Consider the following 22,282-nt stretch of genomic DNA (forward strand, 5'->3'; position numbering starts at 1 on the left):
AAATGGCCTCAGCCCAGTAGACCTGAAGGAGCGTCTCCACCCCCATCATTCTGCCCGGACACTGAGGTCCAGCTCTGGGGGCCTTCTGCCGTTTGCCTCACTGCGAGAAGCCAAGTTACAGGGAACCAGGCAGAGGGCCTTCTCAGTGGTGGCACCTGCCCTGTGGAACGCACTCCCACCAGATGTCAAAGAGAACAACAACTACTAGACTTTTAGAAGACATCTGAAGGCAGCCCTGTTTCGGGAAGCTTTTAGTGTTTGAGGCATTACTGTATTTTAATATTGTGTTGGAAGCCGCCCAGAGTGGCTGGGGAAACACAGCCAGATGGGCGGGATATAAATAATAAATTATTATTATTATTATTATTATTATTATTATTATTATTACTACTACTACTAGTTCCCAGGGCCAGACAGAGACATTTGGAGGGCCACATTCACACCCCTCTTCTGGACAGCCCCCTCCACACCTGGGCGTAACTGAACAGGGACACGGAAGGAAGCGTATTCTGCGGAAAGCTTTTCCTTCCGCCTTGGATCATGGCAGAAAATGGGGTACGTAAAAGCCCCCAACTCACCTGGTTGAGGACCATCCAGTTGGGATCGATCTGCGCGTCTCCCTCGGGATCCAGCACCACCGTCTGAAACGCCCGGAAGTCGGTCAGCGTCACTTGGGCATTCTCTGGGCAGACGTCTATGCGGTCGACCACCATGTCCTTATCAAAGTCGCCCTGGCAGGCGTCCCCAATGCCGTCTCCTGCAGCGGGAAGAGGGGGAAGAAGCCTCAGTTTCCTAAGAGCAGCTCTACGCCCCCCCAGGGGGTTCCAGTTGGGTCATGGAAGGACCCAGGCAGGGGTGGGGTGGGGCGGGAAGGTCACAATGCCATGCCCCCCTCCCTGCAGGCAGATGCCGCTAGAAGAAAAGTTAGGATTCAGGGACTTTCCTTTTTTACTTATTTTATACAGTGCACACTCGGGTTGCAAACGTGATCTGTGCGGGATGCACATTCGCAACCCGCAGCGTCCACAACCCACAGCGCTGAGTCTGCACACATGTGGGTTGTGATTTGGTGCTTTTGCGCATGCACGAAACGCGATTTAGCACTTCTGCGCATGCGTGACCACTGAAACCCAGAAGTAACCCCTTCTGGTGCTTCCGGGTTTCGGCGTGTCCGTAACCCGAAAAAACAACCTGAAGCGTCTATAACCCGAGATATGACTGTATTTATTTACATTATTTATATTATATTACATTTCTTCTGCCCACAGGCATTCAAGGCGGCTACTGAAGTTGGAAGACGAATCATTTTTTAATTAAAAACAACAGCAGCAAGTTGATGGATCTCATGGATTCGAAGTTATTGTTATGAGTTTGGCGGGTCCCTTCCAATCCTGTATACAGTGGATGCTCAGGTTGCGAACGTGATCCCTGCAGGAGGCACGTTCGCAACCCGCAGTGTTTGCAACCCGCAGTGGCGCGTCTGCACACACGCGGGTTGCGGGTTGCATGCGCAACCACCAAAACCCGGAAGTAACCCGTTCTGGTACTTCTGGCTTTCGGCACGTCTGTAACCCGAAAAAACGCAACCTGAAGCATCTGTAACCCGAGGTATGACTGTATTGTGGTGGGTGAGGTAATAGTGCCACTGTATTCTGCTCTGGTCAGACCACACCTGGAGTACTGTGTCCAGTTCTGGGCACCACAGTTCAAGAAGGACACTGACAAACTGGAACGTGTCCAGAGGAGGGCAACCAAAATGGTCCAAGGCCTGGAAACGATGCCTTATGAGGAACGGCTAAGGGAGCTGGGCATGTTTAGCCTGGAGAAGAGGAGGTTAAGGGGTGATATGATAGCCATGTTCAAATATATCAAAGGATGTCACATAGAGGAGGGAGAAAGGTTGTTTTCTGCTGCTCCAGAGAAGCGGACACGGAGCAATGGATCCAAACTACAAGAAAGAAGATTCCACCTAAACATTAGGAAGAACTTCCTGACAGTAAGAGCTGTTTGACAGTGGAATTTGCTGCCAAGGAGTGTGGTGGAGTCTCCTACTTTGGAGGTCTTTAAGCAGAGGCTTGACAACCAAATGTCAGGAGTGCTCTGATGGTGTTTCCTGCTTGGCAGGGGGTTGGACTCGATGGCCCTGGTGGTCTCTTCCAACTCTATGATTCTATGATTCTATGAGGGAGCAGGGAAGAACGTATAAGAGGAAGCCTGACCAACCAGTTATTTTGTCAAGGCCATGCCTTTGGTAGGCCAGCTGAGACCTGCAATTCTACAGATCCAAAGAGGCTGTCCTGTTGCCATAGAGACGTGTGGATGGTCCTTCTCCCACATCATCTGGCTGGATGCCACACCATCGTAGGATGGAGAGCAGGTGGCCAGAGGGGTGTGTACGAGTTTTGCTGATGACTTGGGTGGGTGGAGGAGAGAGAGAGAGAGAGAGAGAGAGAGAGAGAGAGAGAGAGAGATATGCCTCACTCTGTGTAGGATTTGGGTATCCAATTGAGGAAGCAAGATCTGCCAGGGCGTTAATGCTGTGAGCCTCTCTGCCCTACGCTCAGGTCAGTAAAACCATACATGCCAAAAGAGACCACAGTCTCAATATTATGAAAATGATATATAGGTGGTACATGACTCCAATCCAGCTTGCAAAAATCTATCATTTGCCCGATAACAAATGTTGGAAATGTAAAGAAACTGAAGGTACATTCTTTCACCTTTGGTGGACGTGCCCAAAGATTAAGGCTTTCTGGGAAATGATATATAATGAACTGAAAAAGGTATTTAAATATACCTTCCTTAAGAAACCAGAGGCCTTTCTCCTGGGCATTGTCGGCCAATTGGTGCCAAAGAAAGACAGAACATTTTTTATGTACGCAACAACGGCAGCAAGAATACTTATCGCAAAGTACTGGAAGACACAAGATCTACCCACCTTGGAAGAATGGGAGATGAAGGTGATAGACTATATGGGACTGGCAGAAATGACTGGCAGAATCCGAAACCAGGGAAGAGAGACGGCGGAAGAAGATTGGAAGAAATTTAAGGACTATCTTGGGAAATATTATAAAATTAGTGAATGTTAGATTGATGTTGGACTGAACTTAAGTGGTTAGCAGCTGTAATGATTAAGATAATTGGGGAAAAAAGAAGAAAGAAAGGTGTAAAATTAAGTGAAAATTAAAGGTGAGGATTTGCTGAATGAATAATTGGAACTGGAATACAAAAAGGGGAGATATGAGGAGGTCCGAGAAATAAGTTAAAAGAAAATAAGTGAATGAAATTCAGTGGCGTAGCGTGGGTTGTCAGCACCCGGGGCAAGGCAAGTAATTTGCGCCCCCTAACCCGTGGATTTGCGCCCCCTAACCCTAACCCCCAGATGTTGCGCCTGGTGCGGCCGGCCCCCCCTGCACCCCCCACGCTATGCCACTGATGAAATTATACGTGTTGTTAATTTTTTGTATTTTTGTTTTTTGTCTTTTTTGTATAATTTTTGAAAAGTTAATAATTTTTTTTTTTTAAAGTAAAATCATACATGCCAAAAGAGACCACAGTCTCCTCTGAGGAAACACCTTTGCAGCCTTTCAGCACTCTGAGAGGGGACAGCGCCTAACGAACTGCTCCAGGTGAGGCTGTGGCCAATGACAAAACCAGAGAGGTGGCCTGGTGAGGTTTTTGCTTTTTTTTGCAAGGCCAGTTCTCCGTCCTTACTGTCTGTGTCTTCCTGCCCGGGGTTAGGGACCAAGCGGCAGTTGTCTGGTCCGGGGGGCCTGCGGTCGGGGATGCCGTCGTTGTCGTCGTCCTCGTCACACTCGTCCCCGATCCCGTCCTGGTCAGAGTCCAGCTGGGAGCTGTTGGGCACTGAGGGGCAGTTGTCCCTGGAGTCCTGGTGGCCGTCCCCATCCCTGTCGTGCAGAGAGAGAGGAAGGAAGGAAGGGTTGCAAGTTTAGGGTACGGGAACCGAGGCTTCAAGAACAAAGGGGAAACTCAGGTTAGCCACTTTGACCCGACGGCAAGCAGTGACCCAGCAAAGGACAAGATGGAACTGGCAGTGGCTAGGTAAGTCTCTTTCTATGACTCCTCTTTTAACGGGTCCCTTTAAAGTAAACCGATTCCCTCAGGAAGAATGGACAAAATTCAACGATTATTTAGCTAAATTTGTTAAGTTAAACTAATTGGAAACAGCTTGCAGGCAACAGATTGGCTTAGGAGTTTATATAAGTTAAGTGATGTTTAACATGTACAATTTCGAATTGGAAAGATATAAGGATGTGAATGGACTAAGTTAAGTATATAAGGATTAGGATTTGTAAAGCCGTTATGAGGATAAGCATGGAAATTCAACCAAGGGGAAGCGAGGAAGTCACCTAACAATGTTAATAAGGGTAATTTTAATAAGATTATGATTTATGTTTGCTTGTGTGTTTTGTTCATTTATAATTTTGTGAAAATTAATATTAAAAAAAATTGAAAAAATAAATAAATAAAGTAAACCGATTCCCAGCTCTGAAATTTCTTGGCTGAGCTCTAGCCCTGACTCTGGACCCAGACTCCCAGGTTTCTTTCAAGGTGAATCCGGACCACACACTCCACAGGAGGCTGCCTGCTGTATCTCTGCATGAGCTTGTCCTTCAACCATCCCCCGCCCTCCTGTCCTCCATCCATCCAATCTGCCAGGTTGGGTGCAATCGGATCTTAAGATGTAGCAGAACTAAGTGCCCTTGAAGGCGTCTGTCTGTCGCATCTCTGTATGACTCCTTGCTCTGGGTGCTCTGCCTGTCAGAAGAGGCCATTATTGCACGAACCCAGCAGCGTGTGCTACCCTGAGGGAAGATAATGATTCTCTCTCAGTTGCTCTTACTTTTGGGTGTCATGATAGGTCTCAGGGCTGTGGCAGTTCAGCAAAACAACTCCTACAGGTGCTCCCTAGCTCCTACCCCCCAACAGGTGAAACCAGACAAGCCATTTCTATAACTTACCGGTCTTGGTTGGTATCACACAGGTCCCCGACGAGATCGTGGTCAGTGTCTTTCTAAATAACAGGAAGCAACAGCTGCATTATTTGCTTAAAATAAAATAAAAAAGTTTACAGGAGCAAAACAAGACTTTGAAATCCGTGACTCTTAATTTAGGGTTACCAGATGTCCCCAGTTCCCGGGGACAGTCCCCGGATTTGCAAATCTGTCCCTGGACAAATTCTGTCCCCGGAATGTCCCCAGATTTGCAAATCTGTCCCTGGGAAACGTGGCAGGGGCGGCCTCATCAACAACACATCATATGGGGACTTCCGGCGAGGCAAAATGGCAGGTGCCACGGCAGCGAGCAGCTCCTGAAGCCAGCCAGAGTCAACAAGAAAGAAGATTCCACCTAAACATTAGGAAGAACTTCCTGACAGTAAGAGCTGTTCGACAGTGGAATTTGCTGCCAAGGAGTGTGGTGGAGTCTCCGACTTTGGAGGTCTTTAAGCAGAGGCTTGACAACCATACGTCAGGAGTGCTCTGATGGTGTTTCCTGCTTGGCAGGGGGTTGGACTCGATGGCCCTTGGGGTCTCTTCCAACTCTAGGATTCTATGAAATCATATAGTCACTGAATCAGTGTAAGTTTAACTGCACTACCAGGCTGGCTCTGGGCTGCTGACTGCTGCCGCCGCCACTGCCAAAGGGGAACTGGGGATGTCCAACGGTACAGATCTCCTGCCCCCTTTGTTTTGACTGATTGGGGGAAGCTCAGGAGTCGCAGGCAGGCGGCCGTTGCCCAGTTTTTTAAAAACACTGCACATTTATGTTTCACAGGGTGCGAAAGAAGGGCTTTGCACCTTGCCTGGCAGAGAAACCGTGCGCCTTGCGCCTCTCCTGGGCAACGGCTGCCCGCCCGTGACTCCCAAGCCTCCCCCGATCTGTCACAACAAAGGGGGCAGGAGATCAGGGAAGGCTCGGGAGTCATGGGTGGGCAGCGTGCTGTTTTTTTAAAACTCTGCGCATTTATGTTTCACAGGGTGCGAAAGAAGGGCTTTGCACGTTTATACAATATGCATGTGTGCTTGGGTCTTTTGCCTCACCATCCCTACTACTGACTCCCTGTTGCTACTCAACTTCAAATAAAAGAAAAGAAAAAGTGTCCCTGAAGTCATTGAAAACAATCTCGTAACCATATCTTAACTGCAGGGAGTGGGGAACCATGTCTACTTATAGCCCCTATTTCAAACTTTCTCTTGAAAGATCTAAGCCATACAGACATTCACCTTCAAGGTCAGTCTCTAGGCATCCCACCCTTGGGAAAAGACCCATTTGCACCACACGCCACCAACTCATTCCTTTCCCCAGGAAGCGCTTACCTGGTCCGGGTTGCTGATCAAGGGGCAGCTGTCGCAAACGTCTCCAACCCCGTCACCGTCGCTGTCCCTCTGGTCTGGATTGGGGATCCTCACGCAGTTGTCCAGGACATTTTTAACCTCTGAAGAAGCGGGAGGTAAAAAGAGTCATCAAGAGTGCGGCATCTTGCCTTGCCTGGAAAGCTGTAGGAGAGGGAGGGGGCAAGGCAGGATTTCTCCTCCTGGAAGAGGCATCAGTGCTTATGCCAAAGTGAGGAAGAAGAGTTTGGATTTGATATCCCACTTTATCACTACCGGAAGGAGTCTCAAAGCGGCTCACAATCTCCTTTCCCTTCCTTCCCCACAACAAACACTCTGTGAGGTGAGTGAGACTTAGAGACTTCAGAGAAGTGTGACTGGCCCAAGGTCACCCAGCAGCTGCAGGTGGAGGAGCGGAGACGTGAACCCGGTTCACCAGATTACGAGTCCACTGCTCTTAACCACTACATCACACTGGCTCTCACAAAAATAGAATGCCCAATCCATAGTTCTTCTGGGAGCTTACATTAAAATTAAATAAAACCTTTTTCAAAAAGCCTCCAGGCCAATTAGTTGTGTGTCTCTTTGTTAATTAATTCAGAAGGTGTGTGGTTTAATTTAATCTTGCAGAACCTCTAGTTCCAGAGACAGTCTATCTCGATTTCTAGGCTCTGTGGGGTATTTGGCCACTGTGAGAAGAGGGTGGCCCGACGTAGGAGGCCTGCTCTTATGTTCATCACCATAATAATTTGTGACTATTATTGCTGTTAATCCACCCGCTCATCATCATCTCTCCTGCGCTTCAGCTCCTCTGCCTTTGAAATCGCTCAGGGGCCCCCCAGGCACTCACTGTCTCCGTCCATGTCATCGTCGCACAAGTCCCCCCGGCCGTCTCCGTCACTGTCTCGCTGGTCGTTGTTCTTCACGTTCCGGCAGTTGTCACAGGCGTCGCCAAAGCTGTCCTGGTCGCTGTTGCGCTGGTCTGAGTTGCGCACAAACACGCAGTTGTCCTGGGTGGGGAGAGGAGAGGAGGGGTGAGCCAGGGGAGGGGGCTGAAGAGATATGGGAGGGCGAGAGTTTGACGCTGGACTGGAACCCTGAGCCTGTCTCTAATAATAATAATATAATAATAATAATAAATTTACAGTGGTACCTCAGGTTAAGTACTTAATTCATTCTGGAGGTCCATTCTTATGCTGAAACTGTTCTTAACCTGAAGCACCACTTTAGCTAATGGGGCCTCCTGCTGCTGCCGTGCCACCGGAGCACAATTTCTGTTCTCATCCTGAAGCAAAGTTCTTAACCTGAAGCACTATTTCTGGGTTAGCGGAGTCTGTAACCTGAAGCGTCTGTAACCTGAAGCGTATGTAACCTGAGGTACCACTGTATTATTATTTATATCCCGCCCATCTATCTGGGTTTCTCCAGCCACCCTGGGCGGCTTCCAACAAAGTATTGAAATACAGTGGTCTGTTAAACATTAAAAGCTTCCCGAAACAGGGCTGCCTTCAGATGTCTTCTAAAAGTCTGGTAGTTTATCTCTTTGACATCTGGTGGGAGGGCGTTCCACAGGGCGGGTGCCACCACCAAGAAGGCCCTCTGGCTGGTTCCCTGTAGCTTTGCTTCTCGCAATGAGGGAACCGCCAGAAGGCCCTCGGCGCTGGACCTCAGTGTCTGGGTAGAACGATGGGGGTGGAGACGCTCCTTCAGGTATACTGGACCGAGGCCGTTTAGGGCTTTAAAGGTCAGCACCAACACTTTGAATTGTGCTCGGAAACGTACGTCTCTTGTGCAGGCAGCATTCGCCTTCCTTTATCCTTCCTCCAAGCGTTAATTTCAGAGGGTTTAGCCTGAGCAGAACTTCGCTGGAGGCTACTCAACAATCCAAGCTTCATAAAAAACACCATACATTTAAAGCACACCTCCCCCCCCCACCTAGTTCGCCCTTCACACAACTACCATTCCCAGCAGCCTTCACCAACAACAAGGTTTCTGATTTTAACACGCACGTGCAATCGCGTTGCTTATTGGAAACTGCCCGCTCTGTTGTGTTCGACAGGGAAAGGACAGCTTTCCTTGGTCCTGAAAGCAAAAAACGGAACAGCGCTTGTCTACTTGACATGCACCCAAGACAGGAGTTCGAACCTCTGTGTTTATTATCCCATCGCCGTCGGCATCGTCATCGCAGGCGTCTCCTATTCCATCTCTGTCCGCATCCTCTTGCCCGGAGTTGGGGACAGTCACACAGTTATCCTGGAAAGGGAGACAGCAGTTAGGCTTTTAAGGTGTTTGTGGGCGTGCCTTACGGGGAACTGCCAGCCAGGACCTTCTGCATGAAAAGAAGGGCTTACATCCTTTCCCTTTCTTTGACCAACAAGGTGGTGTTCCTCTGTGTTTTTCCTCTGTTTCACAGACTTCCCTTAACTTGGAATCCAACTCATTCATATATATATATATATATATAGTACTCATTTTTACATCCTTAAGATATCAGTGACTTCCCTTCTTCTCTTTCCATGGCTCATTTTACAAATCATAAATCCCTGAGTATTTTTTTAAAAAACTATACCATTCAGTATTCCATTATTACACCCATCAAAAACTTATTTACACTGCTGAATTTATCTTAATGCTGCCAGCGTTTTCAGCTGTACACAGTTATTTCCCATACATTCAAGAAACGTTTTCCAGTCTTCTCTAAACGTGCGTTCTTCTCGTTCTCTTATTCTATACGTTAAGCCTGCAAGCTGCGCTGTATTCTGTCAACTTAAGTTGCCACTCTTCTTCGGTTGGGACCTCACTCATTTTCCATTTTTGGGCTAACAAAACATGGGCCGCAGTAGTGGCAGACATAAATAACCATTTCTGAATTGGGAATTTCAGTCTGAATAATCCCCAACAGAAAGGACTCTGGGGGTTCTTTTTTTTGGGGGGGGAAGCACTTTTAAACATTTTTTTCAATTCATTATGGATCATTTCCCAATACTCCTTTACCCTTTTACAAGAGTAAAAGGAATGGAACTCTTAAATCTGCCTAAGCTGCGCTCAGACAAGGAGAGGCATAGTCCAGGGTGGAGAGGGCCTTGGGCCCTGAGAGTCTCTTACCTTGCGGCACTTCTTGTCTGTGCAGCGAAGCTTCTCGTCGGGAAAGCCGTCAATGTCGGTGTCTTTGCCGCAGATAAAGCCATTACCAGCCCACCCAACGATGCACTGGAAGCAGAGAGCGGTACAAGCATTAACCAAGGAAGGCAGACCTGTTAACATAGGTTCCTCACTTTTCTCGTCTTCACCACACTTCTGCACACATTCTTTATTATTATTATTATTATTATTATTATTATTATTATTATTATTAAATTTATTTAATCATTTTTTCAATACAGACAACAACCGCAAAAGACACAGACAACAAAAACTGTAATAACACTAATAACACAATTTGACAATTCAGATTCGAATACTGATATACCTATGGCTACGCCTTTTTAACAATATTTCGCCACCTCTCTCTCCTCCCCCTACTTCCCACCACTGTCCGCCATATCGCTTAAATATTCCTTCCAGATTTCTTCATATTTATCCATTCCTAATTTGCGTAGACATGCAGTTTGTTCGTATGTAGCTAATCTGTCCATATTATCAATCCATGTGCTCAATGAAGTCTTTTTGCGGCTCTTCCAATTCATGCGTTTATTATTATTATTTTAAAAACTTGTTCTCCGTTAAAGTCGCCGTGCGTCCTTTAACTTTGCCTTATGCACATTTTTTTTTTGCAAGCAATTTCCTGAAACAGTGCGGTTTTGAATCAACACAATGCATTTTCACGCACAGCAACAAGAACAGAAAGGTTCAGTGCTGCAGGGGCCTGCAGAAAGGTCTCCCCTTAAATCAACGCAGATTAAGGGGTGAGCGAAGGGAGGGTATTAATTTCTGGAGGTGCACATGTCTGGCCACTAGGGGGCAACAGAGACCAAACAAAACAAAGGCTTTGAGCTGTAGGAAACTGTGCTGTTCTAATTGCAAAAAATGACCCATACATTCTGAACCTTAAAGCATCAGTTTTAGAACAGGCCTATTTTGTTGTTCTTTTGAATCAGCGAAACCCCCCCCCCCAATTTGGTGAGGGAAATATTTAGAAATAGTTTTGGATGGAGTATTCGCTTTTCTGTTTATTCTGGACGTGCAGAAACCTGAAATTCACATTTCTAAGGGTGAGCCGGGGGAGAAAAACACACCAGCCATCTCAATCTCCTCTAGTCTGCAGAACTTTGCAGCTTCCCCTTTGGCTAGATCTGGAGATGCTTAGGGAGGGATGTGAAGAGGAGGAGGAGCCCAAAGGAGGCTTTGAACTCACCACGCAGCTGAGCGTTCCATCGCGTTCCACAATGCAGTCCGCTTTCTCGTGGCACGGGCTGAGATCTCCGTTGGGACACCTTCTCTCCATCTTGCTGCGGCAGCCGGAAACCTGGTCCCCTGTGAAGCCAGGCTTGCACGCCCCACACTTGTAGGAGCCCTGCAGGGAGAAGAAATGGTGTGGTTTGCAGTGGGGCATTTGCAGGGATGGCCCAGCAGCCGAAAGGATGGGTGTGTGAAACCTGCCCTGCTGTTTCGTGGTGCTTTTCTCTTTCCCTTCCACCGATCTTGGGACAGCCTTGCTTTTGGGAAACACAGGCCGTTGTGTACCATTGTTGTAATAAAAAAATCTGCCCTTTTCCCCTTATGGGGTATCCAAGAGCCCATATAGAGTCCTTACGTAGGTTCCCTACTGGTAGGAGAGAATAACAGAGACCAACCAGAGAATATTGAGAAGCAAAGCAGCTAGGAAGCCTGGTCTTTATTGATCTGTTGCAATAGGGTGCTCCCCTCACACGCAGGAGGTTGGAGGAGGACCCCGAACAAAGGTGTGCCCGCCCTTATATAGACAATTTAAATTCCCTGCCCTGGAGCTCCAGACCACCCCTCCATACATCATACATACATCACAGAAGGGGTGTAACCCAAGACCACCACCCCAGATACATCATACCTACATCACAGAAAAGGCGGTCTACAGCAGAAATCTGAGTGCGTTGTTTATCTCGTCTGACTGGTTACCTGTTTAATGGTCACTTGACTGGATTGCCTGGGGAGCCTGGACAGTGTTTTGCAATGATAAATACTTAGTTCCTGAGCCAGGTCACAGGCTCACACCCTATTCATATCTCAAATGTGCCCTTAAGACAGGATTTGTGAAGGAAAAGACAATGGGGAGGCCTTTCCATTTTCCTTTGACCTTGCAGAGAAAACATTTGGTCAGTTTGGGAATAAAAAATGGTTCCAGGTCGGTCTTCCTGTGCTGATCTATGTACGTGCTTGGTTGGTACACTTATGAACATTTAACATATATCTAAGACCTCAAAATTCCTATCACACCGTGTGATTCGTCTTGCTTTCAACGGGATTCTCAGTGTGCAAATGCAGGTCTTTGCTTTGCTTTCGGTGGTCTGAGAACCCGAAGGTGGGTGCTATTTGCACCTCTAAAGATGAACAAGCAACTGTTGATGCATCCGGCTGTTACCTGGTGTTATGTACTGAAGTTCTCACCCTGGGCCAGCAGGGGGTTACTGTAGATAGTTATGCAAATGAAGGATCGAAAGTGACGTTCAGTGATTGGATAGTTTCTATGCAAATGAAGGATCGCAAGTGGCGTTCAGTGATTGGATAGTTTTAGAAAATGGCGACAGTTACATTGTTCTGGAGCTCTATATAAGCAGGCTGACTGAGCTCCTCAGATCAGTTCTGTTCCAGCTTACAAATAAAGAGCTGCTTTGGAAGAATCGCTGTGTCGTCTGATATGTTCGCCCACAACTTAACACCTGGCATAATTTAAATGGATAGACAGAGCCAGGTGAGAGGCTTTCTCGGGATAATTGTCTGCAGCGAAACTAAAATACATTAGTCAGGAATCTAACATCTTGAGCTGCTTCTGCTTTTGTTGAAAGGAGGGGCAGCGGTTGCCTTTTGCGGCGGGACAGAAGGAAGGTCTGGTCTGAGGCAACTGCCAATAATTACCCGAGTGTTGATGCAGATGGAGTTGGGGACACAGGATCTGCCCATCCCTGTCTCGCACTCGTTGACATCATTGCAGACCTGCGCAGGAAAGAGCAGAGAGGGGAGATTGGTGCCTGTTTACCTGGTGGCAAAACCCAGCGGAGTGTCCTGCTGTGGCAACTTTAAGGGCCGACACGTTTATTATGTCATAAGCTTCTGGGACGGGGCCTGAGTTTCTGCAGCAATAAATCTCTTTGTCCTCAGAGGTGCCGCAAGACCTTTTTGCTGTTTCAAAGGCATTTTTGGGTGGTCAAGTATTTGGGAGGATCAATAGCCCCACGACGAAACAGAGACTTCGCCTGCAATAAGCAACTCCTTCCTTGCATCTCTGCATGTGTGACCGCAATAGGTAAAGTCTGCTCTCTAAGGGAGATTTGCCAGCTTAAGCGCTGCTCACTCTGCACACCAAAAGGGCTTCAGTAAGTAATTGGACCAAGTTCTAGGGTGAAGACCCTGGGTGAAGATGGCCCAGAGGTATGCTTGCATCTGAGCGGCCTTGTATAGAGGCACTGCCAGGACTATGACCCAGAGACAGGACCCTTCCAGCCTGCTGCTGGTATCCTGCAACCACAGTAGTGCCCTCCATCTGCTCAGCAGCACAGCTTCAAAAATGGAAACAGGAGCAGAAATTGCTGGTATCCATTTATTCACCCCGGAACCAAAACCAACCTGGCAAATACTCAAAATAAAAAAATTCCTTCCAGTAGCACCTTAAAGACCAACTAAGTTAGTTCTTGGTATGAGCTTTCGTGTGCATGCACACTTCTTCAGATACCTTCATATACTTCAGATAATACTTCAGATAAGTGTGCATGCACACGGAAGCTCATACCAAGAACTAACTTAGTTGGTCTTTAAGGTGCTACTGGAAGGAATTTTTTTATTTTGACTATGGCAGACCAACACGGCTACCTACCTGTAACTGGCAAATACTGTATGGTACTTGCTGTTGTTTTCTGCTGTCAGTTCACAAATGATTCGTAACGATGACATACACCCATCTCCATTCTCATTGAAATGAATGGGGTTGGAATAATGCAATGGCAAATTGAATTTTTTAAAAAATTGAATTGAAATTGAAATACCGGTACTTTATTGTCACTTGTACAACTTGTATACTGCGAGATTACACGAGCACCCGCCACTCAGCTCTCTTAGTCTTAATTCCCCTCGTTTACGGACGCACACCCACCAAACCCGAAAGTCAGTTGCCCTGTTGTTATCTTTTCATTCAGCAGCCTAACAGCCTATGGATAGAAGCTGTTCTTTACCCTGTTGGTGCGACTAATCCTGCTTCTATATCTTCTGCCCGAGGGCAGGAGATCAAGAAAGTGCCGGTTCTTCTGCTATTTCATCCAGCCGATTCATGGGACAGCCCATAATATCTTGTGCTGTATTTGCCACCCTCTGTAGGCACTTCCTATCAGTTGATGTCAAACCAGCATCCCACACTGTGATGCAATAGCAAAGGACACTTCCTATTGTGGACAGGTAGAAGGAGGTCATCAAATGTTGATTGACATCCTTCTTTCGCAATACTCTGAGGAGATGGAGCCTCTGTTGGGCTTTCTTAACCACCTGGGTTGTGTTTATTTTCCAAGTAAGGTCTTCACTGAGATAAACTCCTAGGAAGAGACTCTCTCCACACAGCCCTCCCCGATGTACAGCGGGGCTAGTTCTCCTCTCTTCCTCTGAAATTCCAACACCATCTCCTTTGTCTTGCTGATATTAATGTGCAAGTTGTTCCCTAGGCACCATGAAGATATTTTTTGGACCTCCCCTCTATACGCTGATTCGTCTCCACCTGTTGTTAAACCCATTATGGTTTAATTTACAAAATGGATTGTAGGCTACATAATTTCACCAGAGAAGACAAGAGAGGCGGATGACATGGCCTTGGGCGGGAGACGAACCGCAGCAGAAGAGAAACAGGATGTTGGGCGGAACATCAGGTAATGCCTTCTTCCATCCTGTTCCTATCAGCCCTCCTACGTGCAGCAGGCCTTGGGAGCATAAACAGGCTGCCTGGCCCCTGACTTCAAGGAATGGCAAAGAAATGGAAAACTGGGAAGAACCCTGGTCCACCCCCCTTCTCTTTCCGCAGCTGTGCTCACCCCCCCCATCAGAGGGCAGAAGACCCTACTCTCTGAGGGGTTACCTGTTTGTTTGCCCTGGCGAAAGCCAGACCGACTCCTTCCAGTATGGGACCAGTGTAGCCAGTAGGACAGGGGTTGCAGTGGAAGCCGGGGGCTGTGTTGACACACTGGACTCTGGGGAAGCAGGGGTTCGCTGCACACTGCAATGAGAAAAGGTTTCGCTTATTTGTGCATGATTAGAGCATCGCTAAGGGACACAGGTGGCGCTGTGGGTTAAACCCCAGAGCCTAGGACTTGCGAATCAGAAGGTTGGCGGTTCGAATCCCCGCGACAGGGTGAGCTCCCGTTGCTCGGTCCCTGCTCCTGCCAACCTAGCAGTTCGAAAGCACATCAAAGTGCAAGTAGATAAATAGGTACCGCTCCAGCGGGAAGGTAAATGGCGTTTCCGTGCGCTGCTCTGGTTCACCAGAAGCGGCTCAGTCATGCTGGCCACATGACCCGGAAGCTGTACGCTGGCTCCCTCGGCCAATAAAGCGAGATGAGCGCCGCAACCCCAGAGTCGGCCACGACTGGATCTAATCAGGGGTCCCTTAACCTTTATAGCATCGCTATAACAGTGGCTTTCAAACGGGTGTGTGTGTGTTTGCGGTTCTGGTAACACCATTTGGGACACTGGCTTGCATTCCCTCCATTGCTCTGCTACCCCCTCCCATGGCAACCTTTTTGGATCGGGTCCTTCCCCCACAGTCACATTCTTAGTTGGAGCAAGGTGAAAATGAGGCCAGTAAGCTTGTCCAACATGCCTACCCCATTGTGTGAATCATGAACACCTCCCATAATTCTTTGGGGTTCTGGAACACCGGCCTTCACACGGAAAGTAGACAATTTGGAATGGGGGTGGGGGGCCCAATCTTTTTGCTCTGCGAAGAACTGTGTGCGTTTGCGGGGCAGGGGAACCCAAGCCAATCTTAGTGCTTCCCCTCCACCCCCAAGCCAGTTGAGGAAAAAAGATTCAGAAGAGATCTATGGGGTGGTGGACCTGCCCCAAAGTGAAAGACTTCTGGGAAAAGATTTATAATGAATCGAAAAAAATGTTGAAATATACATTTATTAAGAAACCAGAAGCCGTTCTACTTGGAATAATAGGTTTGGAATTGCCTTTACGTTAATGTTAAAATGAGAAGAAAGAAAGATGTAAATTGACTAAGTAAATTTTATGGGAAAATAGTTTTGGAAAACTGTTACAGTGGAGTATAGGGAAACTCAGCTAGGGGGATTCGAGGAAGTCATTCAACAATGTTAACAAAAGTGGAATCATTCTAGCAAGGATAAATGTTTGCCTATTTGTTTGTTTTTGATGTTTTTTGTATGTTATAAATTGGAAAACCAGTAAAAAAAAAATTGAAAAACAAAAACAGAAGAGATCTATGGCTTTCTCCTGCCTCCCATCTTTTACGCAGAAGGAAAGGCGGAACCTCCTGACCTCGTCGATGTCGGTGCAGTGGGTCCCGTTGCCCGTGTAGCCCAGAGGACAGGCCCCACAGCGGAAGCCGGTGGGGGTGTTTGTGCATGTGACGCCGGGGAAGCAAGGATTCGGGTAGCAGCGATTAAGAGCCGCCACGCTGATGCCGGGGCCAGTCGCTCCTGTACCGATCCCTGGAAGACAAGGAAACAAAGGTGTTGGGCTGCCCCCACTGGAGGCCGGTCTGTTAGGGGCGAATGGGGCACTGCCCCACCAGCCACAGTCATCTCCCTCCTGTCTGCCCTCTCCCTCACAGCCAGCTGGCTGCCATATTCCCCTTCCTTCGTCTCAAACCACGTTAACACCAGACATTTAAAGCATTATGGCGCCACTTGAAACAGCCATGGCCTGAAGCGAGATGAGCGCCGCAACCCCATTAACCCCTTTGACTGGACTTAACCATCCAGGGAACCTTTATCTAATCACAGAGCCTAGGGCTTGCCGATCAGAAGGTCGGTGGTTCGAAGCCCCACGACGGGGTGAGCTCCCGTTGCTCGGTCCCTGCTCCTGCCCACCTAGCAGTTCGAAAGCATGTCAAAGTGCAAGTAGATAAATAGGTACCACTCCAGCGGGAAGGTAAACGGCATTTCTGTGCACTGCTCTGGTTCGCCAGAAGCAGTTTAAGCATGCTGGCCACATGACCCAGAAAAACTGTCTGCGGACAAACGTTGGCTCCCTTGGCCTGTAAAGCGAGATGAGCGCCGCATCCCCAGAGTCGGCCACGACTGGAACTAACGGTCAGGGGTCCCTTTACCCGTGTGGTGCTGATTATACCAAGGTTGCAGGTTCGATCCCCACATGGGGCAGCTGCACATTATTTCTGCCTTGCAGGGGATTGGACGAGATTGATGCTCAGAGTTGCTATGTGCTGGAGCAGGACTAGCAGCTGCCATTAGTGGGTTGCCAGGGAGCAAGGGAGCGGGAGAAAGGCCGGGCTGGTTGTTCTTCAGCTGCAGCCAGGCAGAAATTGCAGTGCACACCCAGGCATGCGCTATTAGGCGATTAGGGGCCACGCCTTGGGTGGTGCGCTCAGGCGGCAGTGCTCTGGCCCCTTACGGCTGGCTGGTTGCACCTGGCAGGTGAGATGAAATCTGGTTGCAATAAGGACTTTATGGTCCTCTCCCTCTTTTGCAGGAGGGGACGCCTGGGGGCCAGGATGCCTCTGGGCATGCACAAAGCGCCATTCACTCCAACTGCTAGCTTTTAAGGAATGCATCTCATTTTAAACTCTTCCAAGAAAGGGGTCTGTATGGAGATACCTTGGACACAGACTTACCACAAGCATCACACTCCATCACCGTGTTCTTCAAGAAGGTGAGCTCCTTGATCTGCAAAACAATGGTGAAAATAAACACCAGTTTACAGCCCCTTCCTTGGTGACTGGGGGTGGGGGGGTGGGGGGGGTGGGGGAGGAAAGCTCAGTTTCCGACCCAAAGGCCAAGTATACAAAAGCAGAGCCGAGCTGAAATGTCCCAGGCGACATGCTTCTGAGAAAAATTATTTCTGAGGTATTTCTTCTTCTGAACCTCCTGGAACAAAAGAAAGCACTTTGCAAAAGTTGCTCTCAATATTGTTCTGTCCCAACCTTGTAGGGTGGTTGTTGCTAATAATAATAATAAATAATAATAATAATAATAATAATAATAATAATAATAATAATTATACCCCACCCTTCCCAGTTCAAAAAACCGGGCTCAGGGCGGCTAACAACAAATTTAAAACACTTAATTGATGCAACAAAAAACAGCATAAATAGAGCATAAAACGTGAATAACAATAAATTCAGAATTCAAAAATCAATTTGGGGGGGAAATCCATCCAATAAACATTAAAGGATCACCGGGGCTAACTGGCTAAGTTAGTCCTATTTTATAAAAGCTTTTATTAACTTTTTGAAAGAAACAAAAAATATAGTCCACAGAAGTAACAAAATGCAACATGATGGTTGTTGCATCAAGTTTGGAAACAGTCCTGATGAAATCCAGACATGCAGTATGGAGGATCCTAACATTTTAGGTGGGCAACCCAACCAGATGGGTTGTAGTAAAATTGAATTTAAACTTCACACTAATAAGTCTCTCCGAAGATTTCCATCTGTTTCTCCAAGTGTGTGTTGTGTTACTAATAGGGACGGTGGCGCTGTGGTCTAAAGCACTGAGCCTCTTGGGCTTGCTGATCAGAAGGTTAGCGGTTCGAATCCCCATGACGGGGTGAGCTCCCGTTGCTCGGTCCCTGCTCCTGCCAACCTAGCAGTTCAAAAGCACACCAGCGTGAGTAGATAAATAGGTACCACTCCGGCAGGAAGGTAAACGACGTTTCCATGTGCTGCTCTGGTTCGTCAGAAGTGGCTTAGTCCTGCTGGCCGCATGACCTGGAAGCTGTACGCTGGCTCCCTCGGCCAATAAAGCGAGATGAGCGCCGCAACCCCAGAGTCAGCCACGACTGGACCTAATGGTCAGGGGTCCCTTTACCTTTACCTTTAGCTACAGGGGCAGGGGGCCAGTTGTTGGGTTTTTTTTGCCCTGGATGAAACTTCCAGAGGGGCGCCATTGAGGCTCCCAACCTGATTGCGTGTCTCTCTCTGTGTGTGTGTACGCAAATGTGCATGCAGGGTGCCAATCTGGGTCTTTGATCTGCGCGAAATAAAGCCTAGTTTCCCCCTTGCTTTTTGCCCAGGGTGCAGGTAATGAGGCCAAATGCCAATTAATGTATTGCCTAGTGTGTGCCGTTTTGAGTTCCCTAGGGCCGTTCCTGAGAAAAACGAGGGACTATCTGTAGGACTATTGGTAGATAAAGTCTGGACCTCGTTCCCATCTGGATTTAGCCTCAAAGTCAGGAAGAACTACCCCAGCCGGGGAACAGAAGAAGGTCTACTTGAGGTAATCACCTCATCCGGCACAAGGCTGGAGGGTCACTGTTTGCTTTCCAGCTCGCAATTAAACAGTTGCCAAGGTGTTGCGGTTTTTAAAGAAGCTTTAATCTAACCCAGACCTTCCTGTAAACCTGGGCAGAGCAGACCTAAAGGGACCTGTGGTGGTTTTAGCTTCCACTGCCAGATTTTTTATTTATTTTAATTTCTTTTTGCATTTTGTGGTTGGATGGTTTGTATACTTCAGGAGAAACTGACAAACACCACCCAACCTCAAAGTGACAAGGGCATGCGCGACCTTATTTTGGAGATGTGCCCCCTTTTGAAAACGTATATTTCGAAAGGGCAGAGGCTGAAGATGGATAGGTGTGCAGTTAGAAGAGAGCAGCGCAAGAGCTTGTGAAAAGTTCCTCTTTTTTTAAATTCAGAAATGGCAGAGCATAGGAATAACCTTGTGAAGTGAAAGGATAAGAAAGAGGGATTTATATCTAGATGCTGGGATAGAGAGGATCAGGAAAACAGGAAAACAGGAAGACACAATGAGAGGTAAAGGAGGTGCTGTGGGATTGGTGGAAGTCAATGTTTGTTTTTATTTTTAGTGTTTATATTATTAACTTGTATGATATGGATTTGTGGGGTTTTTTTGTATGCTGGTTTTTGGGTTTTGTGTATTTTTCTTGTTGTTGTTGTGTGGAAAATGCTAATAAAATTTATTATTAAAAAAAGAAAAGAAATGGCAAGGCAGAAGGAGCAAGGGAACTGGTTTGTGATATCAAACTAGACCCAACAGTGAGCAACCATGATGTCCCCCACCCAACAGCACAATAAAGAAAACTAACCCCTGTAATATGCTTCTAGTTGAAGGTAAGCTGCTCCTGATGGTGGAAGCTCGACTGACAGCGACAACGTGCCAAATTAATTGTTAGAGCTGGGCCCATAAGTTGCCATAAGCCCCTCGTCTTCCTCAAGTGTAGTGGATTTTTGGAGAGGGTTGGTCTGGGTTTAATGGGTATGATATTAATGAACGTGATGGGCGGGAATAAATTAAGATGACTTTATGTAGAAATGATTTATTGGAATGGGCAAGCACATGTGATGAAGGGGAATTGAACTGATCTGAAGCAAGGAGGGTTGGGAAATTAATTTGGGGGTGTGTGTCTTTGTGTAAATGAAAAGAAGAACGAACTGGGTGTGGGTAGCAAATGCATTGAATAATTCACCTGGGCTGATGTGGGTGGGGGATTATTCTGGTCTGCCCTTCCGTGACACTGAAAATCCAAATTTTAACTCCAGGCAATAGAAACTGCTAAGTTTATGGTCCAATCGGACCAAAAATTATTAAAAGAACGGCGATGTGCTAAAGAGTATATAAAAAAACATTGCTCTAGAGTAAGCCTATCGGTATGTAATGAATGAAGCTTTGCAGGGTTAAAGAAAGAGAAAAATGGTGCAAAAAGTATAAAGATAGAGCTAATCTACATTAGACACAACAATTTAGAAAGAGTAAAAATTTCGAGGCCTTAGAACAAAGGAAGGATGTCAATATGTGTATACATACTGTCAGAGCTGCCACCCAGTCCCAGCTCACATAGGACCAAGTCCGCCAGCGTTCACTTTATAAGAGTCTTTATTAAGTTACAGGTTTCATTTCCGAACTGCAGCGTGCAGCTCTACACCTTCTGCCCTAGGTCGGCGAAGACCCGTCTGAGTCCCCGCCTCTTGCACACCAGCTTAATACCCTAGCCTTGCTCCACCTCCTTCGCCTCTCCCTACGTCTCTGGGTCCTTCTGCCCCCCTGGGCCTCCTCCCTTCTACTCTCCTCTGACGCTGACCCCCCTGATCCTTCTGCCTCCTTGCGGCGGGCTTTGGGACCTGGCTCACTCTCCGGGCTGCTTACTGCTCCAGCTTCCGCTGCATTTGAACTTGGCGCGCGCGCCCAACTCTCTACTTTCCTCTTAACCGTTGCCTCGCTCTCTGAGGAGGGCGTGACCACCCCTGACTCGTGCCCTCCCTCCTGCTGACAGCCTCCGGAACCCGATGCCTGGCTACCTTCCTCCCTGCTGCTCTCAGTCTTGAGCGTGGGTCCCGACTTCCAGCTGCTGCCGCCCTCAGTTATGAGCGTGGGTCCCGACTTCCAGCTGCTACTCTCTGAATCTCCTCTGTTCCCTTCCTCCTGGGGTGTCCCCCCGGATCCCCCCCTTGCTCTGCTCACTGGGGCTCCCTTTTGGGAGTCCTCTGACTCACTGCTTAGGCTTGGAGATCTCGGGTCGTCATCATCACTCATTTTCCCTTCGGATTCCTCCCCCTCGCTCTCTGCTTCCTCCCTTCTCTGCGTCTCTGCTCCTGAACCCCTGACATCCATCCCCCCCTCGAAGCCCCCCCTTCCCCCCTCCCCGCTTTCAGGTGTGGGTGCTGGGTGCTCCATCATCACGGGAGGGAATGCCGGATACAGTTCGCTCCCCGTGGTTGGCCGCCAACTGAAGACCTCCGAGTCTTCCTCCTCGCGGTCGCCGACGTTGACCTGTTCCGCTTCCATCTCTGTACCGCCGTGCTCGAACCCAAGGTCCTCCCCGAACACGTCCATGTCAGTCTCTGCGTCGGTCGCTCGACCTGGCATCTCCAGCCACTTCCGGCGCCATTGCTCCTCCGGTCGATCGTCCCACCAATACGAGGTGTCTGACGCCGAACCCGCCGGCGATCCTTCTGGGGAACGGGTGCTCAGTGCGGGTTCCCCGTCCGAGTCGAATCCATGGAACGTGCTGGAAGAAAGTGTGGGCGTGAACAGCCAGTCGTCGAAGAAGCTCGCTGGCATGGGTCTGTGTGGGAAAAGGGCATGAAACTCGTCCTTGAGCAGGGGTTCCTCCAAAGCGTAGTCTGGCACCCAGCTATTGGCGCTGGCCCGGGTGCCCTCTCTGGCTAGGAGGTATTCGACTCCCTCTTCCCCCCATCTGGAGTCCAAAATCTCCGTGACCTCGTTGATGGGGTCTTGCTGCGTCACCCCTCGCGTCTCCGTCCGCTCCCGGAACGGACTCGGTGCCGTCCCTGGCTCCTGGAATCTGTGAGGTGCCTTGTAGGGAGTGAGCACCGACCTGTGGAACACCGGATGCATTCTGGAACCCTCCGGCAGCACCAGTCGGAAGGCTACCGGGTTGATCTGTGCTTCGACTTGGTACGGACCAATTTGCTTGTGCCCCAACTTCTTCTTGGCTAGTGACCTGGTCGGCACTGCGTGGGCTGCCAACCAGACCCAGTCTCCCACTCGGATCTCTTCGCCAACCCGCCTGTGCTTGTCAGCTTGCACCTTGTAGGCGTGCTTAGCTAGCTCCAGCTGCCGTCTGAGTTGATCGTGTAC

General features: G+C 48.4%; 1 protein-coding gene and 1 long non-coding RNA gene across 2 annotated transcripts in view; both read right to left on the minus strand.

Moving 5' to 3' along the window:
* LOC309523108 overlaps positions 1-22,282 on the minus strand; it is a 152,692-nt gene that overhangs the window by 90,844 nt on the left and 39,566 nt on the right. The window lies entirely within an intron of this gene.
* COMP (cartilage oligomeric matrix protein) overlaps positions 1-22,282 on the minus strand; it is a 54,319-nt gene that overhangs the window by 10,322 nt on the left and 21,715 nt on the right. The window contains exons 3-14 of the mRNA XM_082206343.1: positions 17,338-17,389; positions 16,023-16,195; positions 14,602-14,739; positions 12,405-12,482; positions 10,708-10,866; positions 9,459-9,563; positions 8,499-8,606; positions 7,204-7,363; positions 6,339-6,457; positions 4,983-5,035; positions 3,715-3,908; positions 579-757 (exon numbers count right to left, since the gene is read on the minus strand). Of these exons, the coding sequence (XP_082062469.1) occupies positions 579-757; positions 3,715-3,908; positions 4,983-5,035; positions 6,339-6,457; positions 7,204-7,363; positions 8,499-8,606; positions 9,459-9,563; positions 10,708-10,866; positions 12,405-12,482; positions 14,602-14,739; positions 16,023-16,195; positions 17,338-17,389 (1,518 nt within the window). The remainder of the gene's footprint in view (positions 1-578; positions 758-3,714; positions 3,909-4,982; positions 5,036-6,338; positions 6,458-7,203; positions 7,364-8,498; positions 8,607-9,458; positions 9,564-10,707; positions 10,867-12,404; positions 12,483-14,601; positions 14,740-16,022; positions 16,196-17,337; positions 17,390-22,282) is intronic.

Source organism: Podarcis vaucheri, assembly GCF_965113315.1.
Source record: "Podarcis vaucheri genome assembly, chromosome: 18".
Taxonomy (NCBI): Eukaryota; Metazoa; Chordata; class Lepidosauria; order Squamata; family Lacertidae; genus Podarcis; species Podarcis vaucheri.